The sequence below is a fragment of the Pelophylax lessonae genome (assembly GCF_965119305.1).
Source record: "Pelophylax lessonae genome assembly, chromosome: 1".
Taxonomy (NCBI): Eukaryota; Metazoa; Chordata; class Amphibia; order Anura; family Ranidae; genus Pelophylax; species Pelophylax lessonae.
The window spans coordinates 727515173-727536452 of NC_138768.1; the positions used below are offsets into that span (position 1 = coordinate 727515173).

The window sequence follows — 21280 nt, forward strand, 5'->3', positions numbered from 1 at the left end:
TTCCCCTCCCCCCTTTTTTTTTTTTTTTTTTTTTTTTTTTTTTTTTTATAATGGAGAATATACGGATTTTATCCATTAATGCAAAAGGTCTCAACACTCCAGAGAAAAGGAGGATTTTGTTAGATGATCTGAAAAGATCAAGGATAGATATTGCGATGGTACAGGAGACACATTTTAGAGAGGATAAATGCCCTAAGTTAAACAATAATCTTTTTCCTATAGTATATCATTCGACTAATTGGGAGGCTAAGTCGAAGGGCGTATCCATCCTCCTATCAAGGAACTTACCCTGGAAATGTACACAAGTTTTGAGCGACCCAAATGGCCGATATTTATTTGTAAAAGGGACGATACGAGAGACAGAAGTCACACTAGCTAATATGTATGTTCCAAACATAAAGCAGGATGGTTTCTTGAGGAGGGGCATGGACATGCTCAATGAGTTTAGGGGGGGACATTTAATAATAGGAGGAGATGTGAACATTCCCCTGATCCCTTCAGAAGATACATCCCGGGGCCAATCCTCAATCCCGCCTATGGTGCGGAAACACTTTGCTAAAATATTACAGGAAGGACAATTAATAGATGCATGGCGCCTGATGCACCCCAGAGAAAGAGACTACTCATTCTATTCCTCTTTGCATCAACAATACTCCCGCATAGATTATTTCTTAATCCCGCACAGTCAATTACACGCTATAAAAGACATAACGATAGGCTCAGTGACTTGGTCAGACCATGCCCCAATTACATTAGTTTATGAGTTACCAAACAAAAGAGAAAGGAGAGAAACAACCTGGAGACTGAATGAAAGTCTTTTACAAGATAAGGAGACTATGGCAGAGGTCGAGTCAGAGATAGTCTTTTTTTTTTTAACTAACACCACTGCAGACTCAGATCCAGGGATAATATGGGAAACACACAAAGCAGTTATACGAGGAATTCTTATAAAACATGGGGCCAGGATCAAAAAACAGCGAACTAAACAATTAGATCATCTATTTCAAGCTCTTTATAAAACAGAAGCAAAACATAAACATGCACCATCAGCGGAGGGAAAGGATGAGCTCTTGAAAATAAGGAGAGACATTAATGAACTCTTATCCTTTAGAGCTAAAGCAGCAATCCAGAAAACTAAAAGGATTTTCTATGAAGCAGGGGATAAATGTGGGAAGCTATTAGCAAAATCACTCAAAGATCAAAATCTGACAACATATGTTCCACATATAGTAACAGACGCAGGACAGAAACTTGTATACCCCAAACAGATAACTCAAGAATTTAAAAAATATTATGAAACATTATATAACTTAAAAACCCAAACAGCCTCACAAACGCAGATGGAGGAATATGTATATACCTCACAAATGCCTCAGTTGTCAGAAGAGGAGAGTAAAATACTCGAGTCCCCTATAACATCTGCGGAGATAATGGAAACTATAAAAAATATTAGAGTAGGGAAGGCACCTGGACCTGACGGGTTTACTATTCATTACTACAAGAAGTTAATGCCACACCTGAAGGAATTTATGAGGGATATGTTCAACGCCTGGGGGGCAGAGAATAGAATCCCTAAAGAAACCATACATGCACATATATCGGTAATCCCTAAGGAAGGGAAAGACCCTACCTCGTGCAAAAGTTACAGACCAATTTCCCTGTTGAACACTGACTTTAAAATTTTCACAAAGATTTTGGCAGTCAGACTACAGAAATACCTGACAAAGTTGATCCATTTGGACCAGGTCGGATTTGTCCCAACCCGAGAGGCAAGGGACAACACGACCAAGCTATTGAGCTTACTACATATAACACACCAAAATAAAATACCAACAGTCCTGCTTAATACTGACGCAGAGAAAGCGTTCGATAGGGTCAGGTGGGAGTATATGTTCACGGTCCTTCGCTATATAGGGATAGGGGAGAAAATGTTAAAATGGATAACACAGAGCTATTCAGTCCCTTCTGCAAAAGTGAGGGTAAACGGAATTTTATCTACAGAGTTTTTAATTACAAACGGAACGAGACAGGGGTGCCCCCTGTCCCCGCTCCTGTTTGTAGTATCACTGGAACCCTTCCTGTGCAGAATCCGAATTAACTCGGATATTTCGGGCATCAGCGTGGGAAAGGATCAGTATAAAATATCAGCGTATGCCGACGACGTCCTATTCTCGATCACGAATCCAATTATATCACTCCCCAACTTGTTATACGAGCTGGAGAGATACGGAACTCAATCTAATATGAAGATAAATTTCATTAAATCCGAAACAATGGGAATAGAACTTCCAGGGACACTCCAACAACAGTTAAGGGCAAATTTTAAATTGAACTGGACTAAGACAGCCCTTAAATACTTGGGGACATCGATCACACCAAATATATCGCAATTGTTTAATCTGAACTTTATTCCCTTACTAAAATCTATAAAACTACTACTGCTAAGGTGGAGAGGAGGAATGCATTCATGGATGGGAAGGTGCAATATAATCAAAATGAGTGTTATACCAAAATTCCTGTACATTTTTCAGGCACTTCCCATACACATCCCACCTCGATACTTGATGCAGATTGAAACTATGATAATGAATTTCATCTGGAATTCAAAACGTCCGAGAGTAGGGAAAAAATATCTATTTAAAGCGAAAACAGATGGGGGGCTGGCAGTCCCGAACATAAAGAAATACTACCAAGCCATTCAACTGGGAAGAGTGATTGACTGGTGTCGACACAGAGAATATAAGCTCTGGCCAAACTTAGAGCAGGCACAATGTGAGATCTCGTTGAAAAGAGCCCCATGGTGTTATAAGATCCTACCAGTATCAATAAAGAAACATCCTATTATAGGAAACACGATCAAAACTTGTGCAAAAATATTTAAACAGGATAAATTAATACGGGAGAACTCCGTACTGTATCCAATACTAGGAAACCCCCACTTTGAGACAGGATATCAAGACAGGAAATTTAAGACCTTAGCAGATAGAGGAATTACACAAATATCTGACTTCCTAACAGAGACAGGTTGGGTAACGATGGAGGAATTAACAGACGTCTCAGGCCATTTCGGCCTAGATCTATGGCGTGCCTTCCAACTACGCCATTTTTTGGGAACATTGCAAGTCCCCTCCCAGGATGATAAAGAGGTAACACCTTATGAAAAATTATGCACTCAAAATGGAATTATGGAACGTGCTATATCTAAAATTTACTCCCTGCTAATGACATCAGTAGAACGGCGTAAACCTCCTTTTTTGAAGGAATGGGAGAGGGAAATGGGCATTGTCTTCTCACTAGAACGGGAAAATCAAATAATTAAGTCAGTATTCTCAACTTCAATTTGCGTTAGAATTCAAGAACTGAATTACAAAATTTTTTCCAGATGGTATTACACCCCGGTCAGGATGAATAAAATTTCTACATTAAATACAGATTTGTGCTGGAGATGTGGGACAGAGAGAGGGACAATGCTCCATATATTCTGGGAATGTCCTAAACTAGAAGAGTTTTGGGAGCAGATTCGGAGGTCAATACAGGAAATTATGAAATGTCATATTCCCAAAGAACCTGCCCTCTTTCTGCTCCATACCCCCAGCATACCGATACAAAATTACAAAAAATCCATTATACCACATCTGGTGAACGCTGCCAGGATATGTATCCCTCTTAAATGGAAAGAGACTGAACCACCTAACATAAACATGTGGTTAAGGAAAGTTGAGGAAATACATAACCTAGAAAAATTGGTCCTATCTGCTCATCAACAAACTGATAAATATGAGAAGAAATGGAAACAGTGGAAAGATTATGTTAATTCAGAAGAAAGGTAATTTCCAAGTACAGGACAAGAACCTGCGCGGAGAAGATAGATATATAATGATATAGGAGTGTAGAGACCTGTGCACCATTCTTTTCCCTTGTTTTTTTTTTTTTTTTTTTTTTTTTTTTTTTTTTTGGGGGACAGGGGGGAAAAGGGGAAAGAAGGAAAAGGAACGAAATGGGAGTTTTTGGGTTCGGTAATAGATTGCCAAAGAAAGGCTAAGGTTCCTTAAAGGGAATAAATGGTTTGTAATTATAACCTTGAAAGCTAAAATGTAATGTATATACTGTATATGTAACTGAACTTAAAGAAATAAAGATATAATTTGAAAAAAAAAAAAACAACAGACTTATTGGCTGGATCACCAGGTGAGAAGTGAAAGAAAGCTTAAAAAAGAAAACGAATGTGGGTATCACGTGTAAGAATTGGTAAGCTGCAATAAAATAAATGTTTGCTTTTGGGTTTAATAAGCACTTTTTTTGTCATTTTCTTTTTGGATGCGCTGGTTAACTGGCTCTTGTCTCACACAAAGGGATAGGTTCAGTAGAAATGGAAGAGAACTGGTCGACTAATGGCAATAACAACAGACTACAAGGCTTTAAATTATAATTTTTAGTTAAAAACATTACACGCAGTGTAAGTAAAATGATTTAACGAACAATACACTTTTCTATCTCAATATTAAAAACATATTTGATTAACAACCTTCTTGGTGAAAGACTGCAAAACATCAGTGTTTGACTTATGCTGTCCTCTACTTTGCACTGAGCTGCTGTTATTGTCCAGGTCTTGCATCAGCCTAAAAAAAGCCAGCTCATTGAACAAGACTTCAGATATTTCAACCAGGAGATCTTCTCCACAGTCCTTCAACTTTTTGTTGCTAAACTTTTCCAGAGAATCCTAAGAAAAAAAAAAAAAGATAAAATTAAGATTTTTGTAAGATCTTACCGTAAAATCTTTTTCTCTGATGTCCATCGACAGACGCAGCCTCATCTCCATGAGCTGAGTGGGTTTATGCTTCCTCCTACCAGGAGTAGTCTAGGCAGCAAAAAAGATTCACATGTACACGCCCACGGGACTGTCCCTCCAAGCATAACCCTTACTGCCAGAGCCCAGCACATCAGTTATTTGTAAGCAGTGAAGACCAAGAACCCAAACAGAGGGGCAAGCGCTGCGTCTGTCGATGGACATCAGAGAAAAAGATTTTACGGTAAGATCTTACAAAAATCTTATTTTCTCTCTCTTCCATCGACAGACACAGCCTCATCTCCATGAGCTGAGTGGGATGTCCCAAAGCAGTATAGACATGAGGGGTGGGAAAACGCAACCAGACACTAACGTCAACTCCAAGAGGCTAAACCTAGCTAACCAGGCAACAAGGAGCTCAACCAAACAACAGGAGCTCACCCAGGTAAAAGACCCCTAAGAGAATAACAAAAAAACCTTCTCCTATGAAACAGCAGCCTGCAAAACCTAGCGGCCAAAAGAGGCATCCGAAGATACCAACAAATCCACCTTATAAAATTTTGCACAGCGTGCACAGACGAACAAGTCTCTGCCTTACAAACTTGTACAACAGTGGCCTGATTGTGAAAAGCCCAAGAGGCACTCCGCGCTCCAGTTGAATGCACCTTCACAGGGAAAGGGGGAACCTGACCCTTGATTAAATAAGCCTGAACAACCGTCTGTCTGATCCATTTCGAAATGGTGGTAGTCCGACTTCTTGAAGGACTCAATTAGCATCAGATAAACCCTTATCACCTGAACCAAATCCAGAGAGTGCAAGGCAATTTCCTTGGGATGTTTAGGCTTAGGACATAAGGAAGGCCACACAATGTCTTGATGAAAATCCGACACCACCTTAAGGAGAAAAGACGGATTAGGTCGGAGGACCACCAAATAAGGCAAAAGACAGAACAAGGCCACCAGCTCAGAGACTCTGTGAGCAGAAGAGGTGGCCACTAGGAAGGCAACCTTCTGGAAACAATGAAGCAGAGAAATCTCCCTAATATTCTCAAAAGGAGGCTTTTGAACAACAGACAAAACCAGATTAAGATCCCACAGCGGTAACGGGGATCTCTTTGGAGGGGCCAGATGACGCACCCCTGAATGAAGGTGCGAATCAAACTAGGAGTAGCCAATGGACATTGGAAGTAAATAGCCAAGGCCGACACCTGGCCCATGACAGTACCCAATGCAAAGCGCTGCTCAGCCCTTTTTGCAAAAAGGCCAAAACCCTAGCTATAGAAAACAAGTGAGGGTGCAGCTGCAGCGATTCACACAAAGAAATGTACCATTTCCATGTAGGATGATAGATCTTCCTAGATGTCAACTTCCTGACAAAGAAATGTACCATTTCCATGTAGGATGATAGATCTTCCTAGATGTCAACTTCCTGACCTTCAAAAGGGTAGGAATAACAGAATCAGAGAGACCTCTATCCCTCAACACCTTGCTATCAACAGCCAAGCGGTTGAAGCCAGCGACCGTAAAGCAGGATGGAAGAAAGTTCTTTAAGATAGTAGATCTTCCCGCAGAGGAAGACACCATGGAGGATCCACGACCATTTTTACCAGCTCTCCATACCAAGACTGCTGAGGCCAGCCTGGTGGTACCAAAACGCCTTCCATCGCCACCCTGTGAAGAAACCTCGGCAGGAGAACGAGCGGAGGGAAGGCATACATCAGGCGATACTGACTCCAAGGAAACACCAGAGCGTCTGTGGCATCGGCCAGATGATCCCGAGAACTGGCCACAAACCTCTGAACTTCCCTGTTGAGGCAAGATGCAAACAGATCCACCTCCGGAGTTCCCCACCGGGCACACAAGAGATGAAACGCCTCCGGATGCAGGGACCACTCCCCCTGATCCAACACCTGACGATTCAGGTAATCCGCCTGCCAATTCTCCACACCCGGCTGCGGAGAGAGCAGGAACATTGTGTTCCGCCCACAAAAGAATCTCGGCCACCTCTGTGGCCGCCAGGGCACTCCTGGTGCCCCCTTGACGATTGATATAAGCTATGGCCGTGGCATTGTCTGACTGTACCCGAACCGGAGAGCCTCGTAAACCAACCTGTCCAGTGAAGCAGGCAGAGCTTGATCGCTCTCAGCTCTAGAATATTGATCAGCAAGTAAGACTCTTACGTCGTCCAAGTCCCCTGGGCACAGAGATTCTCCAGCACTCCACCCCAGCCTGGCAGGCTGGCGTCCGTGTTGACCATCATCCAGAACACTGGCAGGAAGGACTTGTCTTGGCACAGGACAGGTGACTGGATTGGAGCCACCAAGAGAGCCGACTTCGTGAGATGGCTCAACCGAATTTTCAGGTCCAAAGACCGAGGATCTCTGTTCCATTTCGACAGAATCTTCTTCTGAAACTGCCTCGTGTGAACAGGACTGCTTCGAAGGTTGAGACCATCAGACCCAGGGCCCTCATGCAAGCCCGCAAGGAAGACTGATCAGCCTCCATTAGCAACCGGACAGCCACTTTCAACTTCTGAAGCTTGACCAATAGAAGGAAGACCATCGCCAGAGCAGAGTCGAGGATCAGCCCCAGATAAGTGATCCGCACAGATGGTGTCAGGGCAGATTTGGTGGCTTTGATCGGCCACACAAATTCTTGAAGGTTCTGAATGGTGATAGAAACGTTGTCCAGCAGATCCGAATGGGAGACTAACCACAAAAGGAGATAGTCCAGATATCTTTGAGATAGATGGAAGCCAGAAAATTCCCCTGATTCAAAGATGCCACCACCGACCGAATGGACTCTATTCGAAACGTCTGCACCCGCACAAAGCGGTTCAGAACATTGAGGTCCAGGATTGGACGCACTTTGCCCTCCTTTCTGGGCACAGTAAACAGGTTTGAATAGAAACCTTGAGAGTGTTCCAGCGGAGGAAGCGGCACAATCACCCCTTGAGCCAGGAGGTCTCGCACAGAAGCACAGACCCCCCCCCCCCCCACAACGGGTGAGGGCGCCCCTTCTTGCTGAAGAGTACTTGTCTGCAGTACCTGACTGGCCTGCCATGGGCTTGCCCCAGGGCTTCTTAGTACCTCCAGAAGTTCTGAATGGCTTACCTTTTTCTTGTGCCTCAGAGGCATGAAAAAAAATTTATGAGCAGAAAAGGAGGGACCCCGCTTAGCATGGGGAGTCTTTACCCTTGGAGGATTGAGGAAGGAGAGTACTCTTCCCGCCAGTCAGGCCCTTGATTAACTCATCCAAAACAACCGGTCTCCCAGAAAAGGGAGATCAGCTAAGGCTTTCTTAGAAGCTTGGTCAGCCGACCAGTTCTTCAACCAAACCATGTGCCTTAAAACAATGCTCACGGCCGAGACCCTGGCCACCAGGGGAGCCACATCCATAGACGCATCACAAAGGAACACCAGAGCCTGGTCAAAAAGTTCAGGCTATTCAATGGGAACAGTCTTGGGGTCCAAGGACTCTCGCAAACCCCTAATCCATTCCGTCACCGTCTGTGACACCAACACAGACACAAAAACCAGTTTCAAAATGGAACCTGGCAGCACATGAAGATGTCGGGGAAGGGATTCTAGCCGCCTGTAGATTTGTTCAATCTGCAAACAGGATGGTCCACCTTAGGTGGCAACGTCCAATGTTTTGGAGACCTTTTCAGCAAAATGGTACCGGCGTTAAAAGTGTTTGGGCACCACTTACACATGCTTAACGCGCCGCCATTGGTCATTCACAATATTGTGAAAGGTGTCAGGACAAGGGAATACCCTGTCAGCTTTTTGAGACTTCTGAGAACCAAAAGCCACCCGCGTCCCTGTCGGCGCGGGCTCATCAGCCAATTTTAAAGTATCCCATACCGAAATAATCAGGGCTTCCACTAAAGTGCGTTCCCGCCCTGCAGCTGCAGAGGACAGGTCATTATCACCATCTGAGTGCAAGGACAGCGACCCCCTCAGGCAGGGTGGTGTCCAGGGTGACCACATCAGCCTCGGAATCAGAGGACACCTCCATAGATGGAGAAGGCAGCGGCCATTTTTGGCTATCAACCTTTTTCATGACTAAATCAACTTTAGTCGCCAGGCTTTCCAGAGCTGCTGAAATTGCGACCAGCAACTGTGATCCAGACTGTCCGGGAGTCGCACAGAGTGGGTCTGAGGGTGATTTGGAGTTTGGGACTCCATAATGCGATTTGCAAAAAAAAGTATTGTCGCTTTAAGAGTGCCGATAACAAATGACTGCAGGGAACCCCGTTAAACTAAACTGATAGCAGAATGTGCAGGGATATGCCCGCAGGGACCCCCAAGTATTGTACCACCTCAGACAAACCATCCACCTTACTCTTCCAGCAGCATGGAGAGAAGAGAGGAAGTGACCCCTGTCAGCAGCAGGAAATACATGCACAGGAAGTGATGTCGCCCGAGAAAGGTCACGCTACCAGAAAAAGCACAAGGGCTACACAAACATGAATGCCCATACAGATCAATCAGGAAGCTCAAGGAAAATGGCTGCCCCATAGAAGTCTATGGGAAAATAAAATGACATTGCCCACGGTGAGCCATGCGGTGAGGGACTGACACATTGGGGCCTCAGGAACCACAACAGGGATCGGCAAGCCCAAGGTACCCTGTCACCCCCCCCCCCCTCTGCAGGGCGCCAGGCACACCAGATGTACAGCCTCAAAGGAGGGAAGAGGGTAGGACACTCAGACCAGACACCGGGCAGGCCAGGGGAATCTTTGGGGAGGCACAAATCTCATTATCCCCAGGAGAGGGCCCACATCCCCCCAAGGCCAGCAGGGGCAAGGGGGGTACATTGACTCCCCATACCATGGACCGGGTGGGTTCCACTCGGGGCAGACTGCCTCCCACCCGAGGGGTATGCTGCAACTGAGGGCTTTCCAGGTCGTCGCGTCCCGGCGAGAAATCCGCTCGCAGGCTCGTCCCCCTCCGGACAAGGGGCACAGTCGTGGCAAGGCCTAGGTTTTAACTATAACCTGCTCATGCTCGTAGGCCAGACTGGGGGGACCATAAGGATCTAGATTATCCAGTACGAAGTCCCAGCTGGCATCGTTGCTTGTAGATCACCAGGAAAATACTTTCCTGAACACTAGCTAGCAAGTGGGTAAAGAGAAATAAAAGAAAATATTCTGAAAAGAATAAAAAAAACTGAGACCAAAGTCCCAGCAGGAAACCTAGGTCTACTCCTTCTCTAGGCAGAAAAACTCATGTGCTGGGCTCTGGCAGTGGGGGTTATGCTTGGAGGGACAGCTCCGTGGAAGGGTACATGTGAATCTTTTTTCCTGCCAAGACTACTCATGGTAGGAGGAAGCATAAACCCACTGAGCTCACGGAGATGAGGCTGCGTCTGTCGATGGACAATGGAGAAATATAAATTACCATGATTTACATAATTGTTCACAGTTCTGCCAAATAACTATAATAGAGAACCCCAAAGATGTCTGTGCTGCCCAAAGTCTATAAAAATAGAATTTTTTTTGTAAGAACTTACCATAAAATTATTTTCTCTGAGTCCTCTGACAGTCGCCGCCCACTCATACAGTCTTCACTACTGGGATGTCCCAAAGCAGTGTATATGTGAGGGGTGGGAAACCGTCTCAAAAGGCAACGCCGCACCCAGGTCAGAGAAAAGAACCTTATCTGAACCAGAAAGGCAACCACTGGGCAACAGGAAAGCTCAGGAGCGAAGAAACCCAGGAAAGCAAAATAACCAAGGGGGGGGGGGGGAAACCCCAACAGGAGGGAACAGGCTTCACTTAGCCGAAACAAAAATTAAGAGGAAAAGGCTGAGACTCCAGCCCCAGCCAAGGGAAGTCTGCCTACTCCTAACTAGGCAAAAGACAAACTGAATTGGGAATGCTGCTAGCAGGGGGGTATTGGACCAGAGGGACAGCCCCCTATAGGTGTGTCTATAGAAAGTTTTTGTGAATGTTTCTAACAAAATCTTCTGCCTAGCTTACTCCTGTGGATAAGACCAATACCCAGTACTGAAGACTGTATGAGTGGGCGGCGACTGTCAGAGGACGTAAGAGAAATTTTCCTTTTTTATGCAAGCAGACTTCTTGGAGGGAGAGTAATTTAGGTACTCCAATCAGGCCAACTGACACAAAACCTATATACCTGCCATTTCTTCACTGACCTGCAAATAGCATAGCCAATCCCTTCACGTAAAGAAATCGAATTAACAGAAGAAATACAAATCCCGGGTGAATGCACTGACTAATTACTACTAACATTTTGAGGCTAGATCAGGTCATCATGACCTGTTGCAATGCATGAAAAAAGGCACCTTTGTAGAAATTAGAGTGTTAAAGCAGCCCACAGAATGGATTGAACAGCATGTAAGCATAAAGTAGACACAAGTTAAAGTCATCTAGTTTAATGCTTCGGCTTGTTCACTTTAAAAATACAAACAAACACTGGAGAAGCTGTACATAAAAGAAGCAAACAAGCAACCTGATATTTCGAAGCAATTTAGCAAGTGCAGACACAGTCATTAATAAATAAAGGGCAACTATCAGCCAATAAAGACTGCTACATGCATCCAATAATTGTGAAGATTTTCATATATGTTATTCGTCCATGTAGAAAAAGGGAATACATGCCCATCAACCAATTGGGGAATAGTTGGATTTTTGTTTTACCATAAAATCCTTTTCTTTGATGTTCATTGACAGACGCAGTCTCTGTTCTTCATAACAGTAGGGTTATACTGCCCTCTACAGGAGTAGGACACTAGGCAGAAAAAAGTTATGGCTACGCCTATGGGCAGTCCCAGGGGGTATACTCTCTGTCTCCCTCCCTGCTATAGGATGTCAGTTGTGTATCAAAGCAGTGTCAGAGAAAATAATACCAACCCAACTTAATAGAGGGGCGGGTATTGTCTGTCAATGAACATCAGAGAAAAGGATTTTCGCAATCAGAGAAAAAAAAATCAAATTTTCTCTATCGTTCTTTGATGGACGCAGTCTCTGTTCTTCATAACAGTAGGGAAGTCCCGAAGCAATGCCATAAAAATGAGGGGTGGGAACATCAGAAAAATAATTCCCCAAGGCTAAACCATAGCCAACCAAGCAACATAGGACTAATAAGAACAACAAGATGAGAACCACCTGAAAAAACATTAAACACCCTTAAGGGAGACTAAAACACCCTTAAACAGCACCCTGCAAAACGTTGCGGCTAAAAGGGGCATCTGCAGATGCCAGTGCATCCACTTTGTGAAAGTGTGAACAGACGACCAGGTAGCCGCCTTGCAAACCTGAAGCACAGATGCCTGATGGCGAAAAGCGAAGGGAGCACTAAGCGCCCGAGTAGAATGCGTCTTAACAGGGAAAGATGGAACCCGACCCTTAATCGAACAAGCCTGCACAACTGTCCATCTGACCCACCTGGAAATAGTCGCAGCAGACGCAGGCAGCCCTTTCCTTGGGCCATCCGTGAGTACAAAGAGCGAATCTGACTTTTGAAAAAAGATTCAGTAGTTGTCAAGTACATCCTGATTGCCCGAACAACATCCAAAGTATGTAATGCAATTTCCTTAGGAGGTTTAGGCTTAGGACACAAAGAGGGTAACATGATGTCCTCATTTAAGTGAAAACCAGAAACCACCTTCGAAAGGAAGGACGGATTAGGATGAAGTACCACTTTATCTCCCTGTGAACCACCAGATAGGGAGAATGACAGGACAACGCTGCCAGTTCTGACACCCTGCGCGCAATAGCCACAAAGAAGGCCACCTTCTGGGATAAGGTAAGCAGAGGAATGACAAGGGGAATTAAGGGTAATAGGACTTTTAATGAGGTGGGTTGTGAACTCAAATAACCAAATGGAATAAAAACGTCTCTAAATGTTATATATATATATATATATATATATATACACCTTTGTATGATATTTTTTTATCTGCTATTAAATATGTATTATAATATGATTTATGTGTATGCATGGCTAGACATGTCCTTTATTACCTCTTGTATGTCTGTTTCTGTATTGTCTGCATTGTTATCTGTAAAATTTGATTTTTTAATTAATATTTTGTGCTATATGACTGCCTCTATTATGTAGCAGGTAATAATATATATATATATATATATATATATATATATATATATATATATATATATATATATATATATATATATATATAGTTTCGTGGAGCTTATATCCACGCTTCAGGAGCTTGATAAATAAATCAAGCTTGTCTGTAAATAAAGACTTAATTATATTATAGACACATATATATTCAAATGTATATTGATTTTCTTTTGAATAGAATATTTGGTCACTGATGTGCTGCAATCATTGGTTTTTATCCATCTCCTCTGTGGGGTCCCTCTCCCCCCACCACCCCTTTTTTTGGGACCAGTTGGCATACCCGCCTGAGCTCCGGATCAGACTCTTGTCCACATTGTGTACTCAGTTGATGGAGGACGACTTGGTTTACCCCAGTCATTATCATTTTTTCTTTATATGTAAGTACTAGAATTTCCGTTTTTTTTTTTTGTTTTCATGGGAGTTCATCTGTGTATTTTCCTTACCCATATGAGATCTTGTCTTGTATAAGCGCCACGAAACACGTAGAGCCATTAGATGCAAAGATTTATCTGGATACAGGTTATGGATTATTTATGAGAGAGTATATGAGTCATTGGATGTGTAGACATTTGGATTGTGACCATGTACCATGTATTATATATATATATATATGCCTTTGTATGATATTTTTTAACTGCTATTATATATGTAGCAGGTTTTCCAGGCCTGTGGACTGATGTGGGTCTGCCATCGGTACCGGTTACCCCTCCAGCCCCTGTGAGCTGCAGCCCTGGGTGTGAGCACTGAGACATCGACAATTCCAGCATCTTTGTTTTTGTGGTTTTATTGTATTTAAGGGGATGGGAGAAGGGAATGAGTGGGATACTCCTTTAGGCTCAACTAGATACAATTGTGGGACTTTTCTGGCAAAAATGCCTATTAGCGCTGTTCCTCGACTTTAGTCCAGAAGATCCAGGACTGTAGAACTGCTTGACTTGTAACACTACAATAGCTCAGAGTCACTGAATGGCTCCCTCCAGCACTGCACTGGCTGAGAAACTCCATGTTAGTTCCTGTACTGCTGCAACTCTCAACTGGCACGCTTCACACTTGACATTATCACTTTAGGGCCCAACCCACAAGCTCCCCCTTTACACTTTAAGCTCTTTAGGGTCCAATGACTATGTACCCCCTCTATTACTTCAGGGTCCTCAACCTAGGTACCCCCTTTCAGCTCAGAACCTCCTCCGGAATGGTTTCCTCTAGCTCTTCAGGCAGACCCCCAGGGGCAAACCTCACTACTCACGACCTGTGTAGGTTTTCCTGGGACTGGACCCCTCTCGCTCTCCGCTGGTTCTCGGCACACCGGATCCCCTCAGCTCAACTCCGCACTCTTCGGATTCTCAGGCGACACCCCGAGACATCCACTTCCTCAGACAGGAGGAGAGACAGACGTTCTATCCCTCCTGGGACTCTGCTCCTGCCAAAGACATTGTGTCATGTCGCCCCCAAACTTATACCCACTCCCAGAATCCTTTGCAGCACAATCTGCCTTCTGGGGTAGTTACAAGCCTGGATGTGTCCCCTGATTGGGTTTCCTCCACCGCCCTATGAGAAGCCTCTCACAGGAGCCAGTGGGGAGACTTCAGCAGACACACCTGGAAACCATGAAACCCTGACTAATCAATCACAGCCCTGCTGTTAGGCAGACAAGGCCCACTATATCTTTACCTAGTACCTACCTGTAGGGTGCTACATATATTTATCTATTATAATATGAATTATGTGTATGAATGCTAGACATGTCCTTTATTACCTCTTGTAGTCTGTTTCTGTATTGTCTGCATTTTTATCTGGAAAATTTGATTTTTTATTTAAGATTTTGTGCTATATGACTGCCACCATCATGTAGCAGGTAATAAAATAACATTTTGAGGCATTTTTATTCCATTTGGTTATTTGAGTTAGAAACTCACCTCATTTAAAGTACCATTACCCTTAATTGCCCTTGTCGTACATAGTAATAGGGATGGAGGTTCGCTGCTATGATACCTCAGATCATCTATTTCTCACACTGTAAGCAAGAGGAATCTCCTGAATACTTTCAAAAGGAGGGTTCTGGAAAACTGACAGCACCAAGTTAAGGTCCCAAGGTGGCAACAGAGGTCGCACCAGAGGTATCAAGTGTCACACCCCCTGGATAAAACTATGCACCAGGGAATAGGCGGCTAGTGGCCTTTGGAAGAAAACTGCCAAGGGTGAAACCTGACCCTTGATAGTACTCAATGGGGCTGCGCATTTCAACTTACCTAACGATTCAATTCGATTACGATTATTAGGGCAGCGATTCGATTCCACGATGCATCACGATTACTGCCCAATGCCCATGCCCAGCCCATAGTGCACTGCAAACATATAGGAGGTCTCCTCAGGAATGTGATAAATACATGGCGGTGTATAGAGGTGTCCTCAGGGTTGTGATAAATACATGGCGGTGAATGGAGATCTCCTCAGGGATATCCGGGATGTGATATATACATGGCAGTGTATGGGGGTCTCCTCATGGATATCCAGGATGTGATAAATACATGGCGGTGTATGGGGGTCTCCTCAGGGATATCCGGGATGTGATATATACATGGCAGTGTATGGGGGTCTCCTCAGGGATATCCAGGATGTGATATATACATGGCGGTGTATGGGGGTCTCCTCAGGGATGTGATATATACATGGCGGTGTATGGGGGTCTCCTCAGGGATATCCAGGATGTGATATATACATGGCGGTGTATGGGGGTCTGAGGAGACCTCCATACACCGCCATGTATATATCACATCCCTGAGGAGATCTCCATACACCACCATGTATATATCACATTCCTGAGGAGACCTCCATACACCACCATGTATATATCACATCCTGGATATCCCTGAGGAGACCCCCATACACCGCCATGTATATATCACATCCCTGAGGAGACCCCCATACACCGCCATGTATATATCACATCCCTGAGGAGACCCCCATACACCGCTAGGTATATATCACATCCCTGAGGAGACCCCCATACACCGCCATGTATATATCACATCCCTGATATCCCTGAGGAGACCCCCATACACTGGTGTATGGAGGTCTTATCAGGGATATCAGGGATGTGATATATATTATATACATGGCATTGGATGGGGGTCTCCTCAGGGATATCCAGATTGGAGAATCTCCGGTGCTGTGACCATAACCGATAGTCCGGCTCCCCCTCTCCCTCAGTGTGCTCCCCCTGTCCGCACCCTCACCTGGCTCTGCCGCTACCCCTGGCAGTGTCATGTCAACAACATTTGTAATAGTATTTGAAGACTTAGATTAGTACCTGATCAGTGATGATGACAGTCACTGCAGACACCTGAGCCAAGGAGGACTGGGAGTTGGGGTCTGGGACGCTCACTCGGGGGTATCCCTCTGCCCACAGAGGCCTCTGTGAGGAGGATGGACATGGACACTTGCTGGAGGATGGTCAGGACACTCGCTGGAGGAGGAGGACCAGCACGCATGTGGGAGCGGGGGATGTTCGCTCTGACACTCAAGTCTTCCGCAGCAGACTGAGTGTCCGAGAGTAGAGATGACAGTCCTCACGTGCCCGATCCCGCCAGGAAGCCGACACTGCACTGCAGTAATCACAGGCAGTGAGACATTTCCCAATCTGTGCAGCTGCTGATCGGGAAGTGTCTCACTGAATGTGATTAGCGGAGTGCAGTGTCGGCTTACTGGAGGGATCAGGCATGTGCAAAGTGTGAACAGTGCACACCGTAGTCCATCTCATTCTCTCCAACAGTCAGGGACACTCGCTCCTCGTGTCTTCTCTTGCAGCGACGCCGGGCGGCTGGGGATGACGTCAGCGGGAGGTGGGAAAAGAGGGCACGGCTACGAATTTTAAAGAGCCATCGCTGTGCGGAGAGGGAGGGGGCGGCGCTTCATGACGTCATTAGGACATCGATTAAAGCCGGTCGCAGCATCGATGCAGAATCGCGGGTGGTCGAATCGCGATGCATCGATGCTACGATTAAATTCAGCAGCCCTAGTACTCAAGGCTAACTTTTGATCAACTCCCCATTGAAGGAAAGCCAAGATCCAAGCCACCAAGTAAGAGAAAAGGGGAACCCCAAGAGACTCCCACCATGCAATATACGACTTCCATGTACGATGATAGATCTTCCTAGAAATCGGTTTCCTCGCTTTAAGCAGAGTTGGAATCACTGAAGCAGACAATCCCCTGTCCTTCAGCACCTGGCTTTCAACAGCCAAGCTGTCAAAGACAGCGACTGTAAAGCAGGATGGAAGAATGGCCCTTGAGACAGTAGAGCCACCCTGAAAGGAAGTCTCCAAAGAGCGTCTGCGACTAGTCTGACCAGGTCGGCGTACCAAGCTCGGCGAGGCGGAATCCCTTGCGTCTCGATCCTGCGAAGATGTCTTTGCAGCATTTTGAGAGGAGGAAAGGGGTCACCAGCGCATCTGTGGCGTCTGTCAGAGGGTCCTGGGAGTGGGCCAAAAAACCTTTGCAATTTTCTGTTGAACTGAGAAGCCAACAGATCTACATCTGGAGTGCCCCAACGAAGGCACAAGTGCTGGAACAACTCCGGATGGAGAAACCCATTCCCCTTGATCCAAAGTTTGTTGACTGAGGAAATCCGCCAGCCAATTTTCCAATCCTGGAAAGTGAACAGCGGAGAGAGCTGGAACAAAGCGTTCCGCCCATAGGAGCATGCTGGCCACTTTCATGGCCGCAAGTACACTTTTGGTGCCCCCCTTGGTGATTGACATAAGCCACCTGGCTCAGCTGGATCTGATTGTCCAGGGAATTTAGATTATTTTTTGAGAAGGATTTCCTTCTGGAGGATTCTCATGTGGAATTGAGCGAAGGGGACCGCCTCGAAGAACGACACCATTAGTCCCAGAATATCTCATACAGGTCCGAAGGGACGACCATTTGCTGGACAGCAACAGCCGAATCACAGCCTGGAGTTTTTCCGGAGTAAGAAACACCCTGGCTGAGGACGAGTCCAAAGTCAGGCCCAGATAGTCCAGTCTCATGGAAGAACAAGGAGCGACTTCTCAAGGTTCAGAATCCACCCAAACTCCTCAAGAGTTCTCATGGTGATCTCCAAATTTGTCACCAGCACCGCGGGAGACTCCGCACGGAGAAGCGGATTGTCCAGGTAACCCAGGACCGATATCCCCCGCTGTCGTAACAGCGCCAGGACCAAAGCGCCAACACCTTTGTGAAGACCTGAGGAGCAGAGGCGAGACCAAAGGGTAACGCCACAAACTGATAATGATCCTCTCCCACGGCAAAGCACAGAAACAGCTGATGTCCTGCACATATTGGGATGTGAAGGTAGGCATCTTTGAGGTCTATGGAGGCGAGGAAATCAATCTGATGTATGCAAGCCACCACCCTGCGATGGATTCCATCTTGAATTTTTAGCAATTCAATGCCCTCAGGTTCAGGATTGGACGCACCTTGCCTTCCTTCCTGGGGACCGTAAACAGGTTTGAATAAAAGCCCTGAAAACGTTACGCACACGGAACTGGAACGATTACTCCCCGTTTAACAGGTCCTGTACCGCCCCAAAGAGAGCCTGTAGGTGATCCGGGAACAGTTTCACATTGGAAGGGAAGAACCTTACTGGTGTGACGGTCTGAAACTCGATCTTATACCCAGACCATATAACCTTGTGAACCCATTTGTCTTGTATCCGGGATAACCACAGGTCCGAGAACTGGCAAAGACGTCACCCCACCCCAGATACGGGTGAGGGCACACCTTCAGGCCGAAGGTTCTGGAGAAACTCAATTTTCGTTTGCTAGACCAGGGTCACTTGGAATCACCCGAGGGGGCCTTGAAGGACTTTGTCTTATCGACTGACCCTGAGGTACGAAAAAACCTCTTTGTGCTGAAAAGGAGGGGCCCGTCTATGAAGCGGGTCCTTACCCTTGTTAGCCTGTGGGAGAAAGATACTCTTACCCCCTGTGAGACCTTTGATAATGTTAACCAGGGTAGCCCCAAACAGGCGATCCCCTTGAAAAGGCAGATCAGTCAAGGCCTTCTTTGAGGTCTGATCCGCAGACCAGCACTTTAGCCAAAGTATACACCGGAGGACCACTGCCGAAACAGACAGTCGGCCTAAAATAGGAGCAGCATCCAGCGTGGCAACGCAAACAAATTGCAGCCCCTGCACCAACTGGTCCAACAGCTCCGCAAAGGGAGGCAGAAGTTTTTTCCCCTCCAGGTCACGGCCTAGCAACTTAGACCATTCAGTCAAGGTTTGCGAGAAAAGGGCAACCGTAAACACCGGTCATAGTCCACAGCACACCCCGCCAGGGAGTACATATTGCAGGCCACAGACTTTCAATCCGCCGGATCCTTAAAAGATGGGGAATCCTCCACTGGGATCATTATAGCTATATTCAGTCTCGAGACCGGAGGGTCCACCGTAGGTGGAACAGTCCACTTCTTTATAAGGGACTCCTCAAAGGGATAGCGTCTAGCAACCTGCTTAGGCACCCCAGGAGAAAGCTTTGGGCGGTCCCATTTTTTTTTTTTTTGAACACTTTATCAAAATAGGCAGGAAAGGGAAAAACCTTTGCCACTCTGGATGGCTTGAGAGTGCCAAACGTAACCTGCGCCTTATTCAGTCCATTTTTAGGGTCTTAGATACAACCAGTGCATTCACCACTTTTTCTTGCACGGTGGCGGAGGTAGAGAGGTCATCCTCACCATCAGAGGAGACAGGGCGCGAGGTAGTAGACCGGGCAGGGAGAACAGCGCCTGCGGTGGCTGAATCAGATTCAGAATCTGACACTTCAAATGAGGCAGGGGTAGGCGGAGGGCGTTTTTTGGCACCTCGCCCTTTAAAGGCCACCTCCATCCGGGACACATAGGATTCCAGGACCGCCCGAAAGTGAATCTATGGACAGCTAGGATCCAGGAGGGCCCTGCGGCCTCCCTAAGGGGGTCAGATGGGGACACTTGTTCTGCAGGGTCCATGTTGCACCAGGGAAACCCGTCAGCAAAAATTTGAGAAAAATAAAAAAATATATATTTTTTTTAAGAACCTCCCACCACGCTACAGCGCCCGCAAGAGGTCAGGCAGAGCGCACTGAAGACCCCCCCCCAGCAGAGAGAGAGAGACCGCCCGGACTGGCCGCCAGTAATTCTCAATAGAAACTACCGCAAAATGGCCGCTGGGTGTACCAATATTGCCGGCAAGCACATGTGCTACAAGAAAATGACGGCCCTGCGGAGCTACTGAGGGCCCTCGAGGGGATCCCCCAGCCTCCTGGACAGGATCGACAGTAAACGGGGCCCTGGGAGTGACGCTTGATCGTTCATCCGTCGCCGGCCGCACCCCCCCCCTTCAGCCCCCACCGTTGGCCTGACGCTCGGTTACAAACATTCCATAGCCCCAGTAGTGAGGGGGGGTGGGGGTGGTAAGTGACAGGACAGAGGGAAACCTGGGGTTGTGAGGGTCCCACCGTCCTAAGGAGGGGCACGCGTCCACCCAAAAATCCACCAGGGGAAGAGGGGGGAACATTCTCTCACCATCTCCTGCCAGAACCCCTCTCCGCCAAAGTGGGGGGGCTGTCGGCCAATAGGAACAATGTGACTCGGGCCTAGACCTTGGTCGTATGCGACCTGGAGAGTCGTTTAAACTCGCGGGGCCAGTCCCTGTCCGGTGGGACTATGTCATGGCCGACCTAGCGTGGAGCTCGAGTCTTCACGCGCTCGCTGGCTGGGGTGACCACTGGATCTATATGTGCAGCCCATCGCCAGGATCCAGCTTAGTTGATTTTAGATCTCACAAGAAAAAAATCCAGAGAAAAGGCTAACTAGAAAAATTATCTATAAAAAATAACTTTTGCCAGGAGCAGAGGTCCCAGCAAGGAACTATGTCCTTAAGCCTGACTAGGCAGATTAAAACTGACATCCTATAGCAGGGAGAGAGGGTATACCCCCTAGGACTGCCCATAGGCTAGCCAAAACTTTTTTTCTGCCTAGTGTACTACTCCTGTAGAGGGCAGTATATAGTTATGAAGAACAGAGACTGCGTCCGGCAATGTACGATAGAGAAAAAGCTGCAGTGTGTCTAACCTCTACAGCTATGAGCAATCTTACCACTCATAATTCTTAGTAAAATCCATACACCCGTGCATGGCCTTTAAGTTAACATGCTTACTATTACCATACCAGATTCTGTGTGCACCAGTTTTAGTAAATCCCCCAGCCACCCTAGTATGGCATATACTAAACTAAAATAACAAAAAAATATCCACTAACCCAATTTATTGGACAGCCTTTGCCTGTTAGTTCACATGGGAACACTTTCAAATTGGTTAAAAAAATGGACAAAAAGAAAGCAAATGTGTATAACTA

The 21280-nt window shown here is 46.1% G+C and overlaps 1 protein-coding gene across 1 annotated transcript in view; it reads right to left on the reverse strand.

Moving 5' to 3' along the window:
• PCM1 (pericentriolar material 1) overlaps positions 1-21280 on the reverse strand; it is a 311695-nt gene that overhangs the window by 54213 nt on the left and 236202 nt on the right. Inside the window, exon 31 of the mRNA XM_082243082.1 lies at positions 4526-4720. Within this exon, the coding sequence (XP_082099208.1) occupies positions 4526-4720 (195 nt within the window). The remainder of the gene's footprint in view (positions 1-4525; positions 4721-21280) is intronic.